This window comes from Verticillium alfalfae, genomic scaffold, assembly GCF_000150825.1.
Source record: "Verticillium alfalfae VaMs.102 supercont1.8 genomic scaffold, whole genome shotgun sequence".
Lineage (NCBI taxonomy): Eukaryota > Fungi > Ascomycota > Sordariomycetes > Glomerellales > Plectosphaerellaceae > Verticillium > Verticillium alfalfae.
Genome location: NW_003315031.1, coordinates 341,861 through 343,030, shown reverse-complemented (window position 1 = coordinate 343,030; position 1,170 = coordinate 341,861). Strand labels below are relative to the sequence as shown.

At 59.6% G+C, this 1,170-nt stretch overlaps 1 protein-coding gene across 1 annotated transcript in view; it reads left to right on the top strand.

The window, feature by feature from the left end:
- Positions 1-1,101, top strand: part of VDBG_06534 (homeoprotein) — a gene marked incomplete at both ends in the record, with an annotated part of 1,833 nt that extends 732 nt beyond the window's left edge. The window contains one exon of the mRNA XM_003002926.1: positions 187-1,101. Within this exon, the coding sequence (XP_003002972.1) occupies positions 187-1,101 (915 nt within the window). The remainder of the gene's footprint in view (positions 1-186) is intronic.
- Between the last annotated feature and the right edge of the window lie 69 nt (positions 1,102-1,170).

Sequence of the window (1,170 nt, the reverse complement as noted above, 5' to 3'; positions counted from 1 at the left end):
GAAGTAGCTCCACCCGCTAGAGCTTGCGCGCGCACCGGCTGACCTTACAGTGATTCCACCATCTCAGCAGCAAGGTCTCTCAACATCGGCAAAATGGACGAAGAGGTCTCGCAGAAGCACCATGGACCTTATCATCTTCTACTCACCTGACAAATGTACCATGACTACTACATCAACAATGATCAGGCCGGGTACAAGATCGAGTACCCTTTCGCTTACATCAAGAACATGTACCTCGAGAACCAGGAGGGCGACCCCAGCAAGCCCAGTGGCATTGTCATTGAGCTCAACAGGCCCCCCCATTTCTTCATGGACCAGACGCCCGCCACGAGTGGTTTCTTCCAGTGCGGCGATTTCACCGAAGAGCAGCAGGCCTCGAACTGTCTGGTTCACCACCTCGGCGGCAACCCCAAGGTTCTCAGCGGTCAGCTTGCCAAGCTGGTCTCACTCGATGCCTTCATGAACCGCAACAACCCGAACCCTTTCTTCGAGAACCACTCTCTCTCCGTCTCCGCCCCCGTCTCACCTACCGCGCGCCCCTCTTCACAGCCCAACTTTGCTCAGCCACACGTCGGCATGTTCCAGGAGTCCTGGGGCATCAACCACCTGCAGCCTGGCATGCGTGGTCCTGGCCACAAGAGGCAACGCAGTAGGTCTGTGCCCATGGCTGTTGACTTCTCCATGCTCCAGACGCCGATGCCGTCGTTCTACATCCAGCAACCCGGCGAGGCGGCACCTCAGCCGCACAACCCGAATATTTTCGCTCCCGTCCCACAGCAGCCCAGCGGCCTTGGTCCCAATCTGAGGATAGACACGCAAGCTGGTTTTGGGATGGAGATGCGGCAGTATCCCATGTCGGCAACGACCGCGTCTCCATCCGAGTTCGCGAGCCCTGGCTACTTTGCCGGACCGGAGCCGAGCCCGCTGCCGACGTCTAGCTACAACACGCCATACGGTGGAGCGTTCCTCTCGCCGATGGCGAACCCCTCCAACATGGTCCCGCCGCCGCATTCGCCTCTGTCCTTCAACGGCCATGGCGAGCCCTCCATCGTTGAGCAGTCGCCGCCCCTGTCTATGCTGGGCAGGGCCGGCGTCTGCTGACATTTATCGCCATCACGGTGGCGGTGACGCGTCCTGTGCCGTGTCTGAGATGCGGCAGCCTTAATGAGA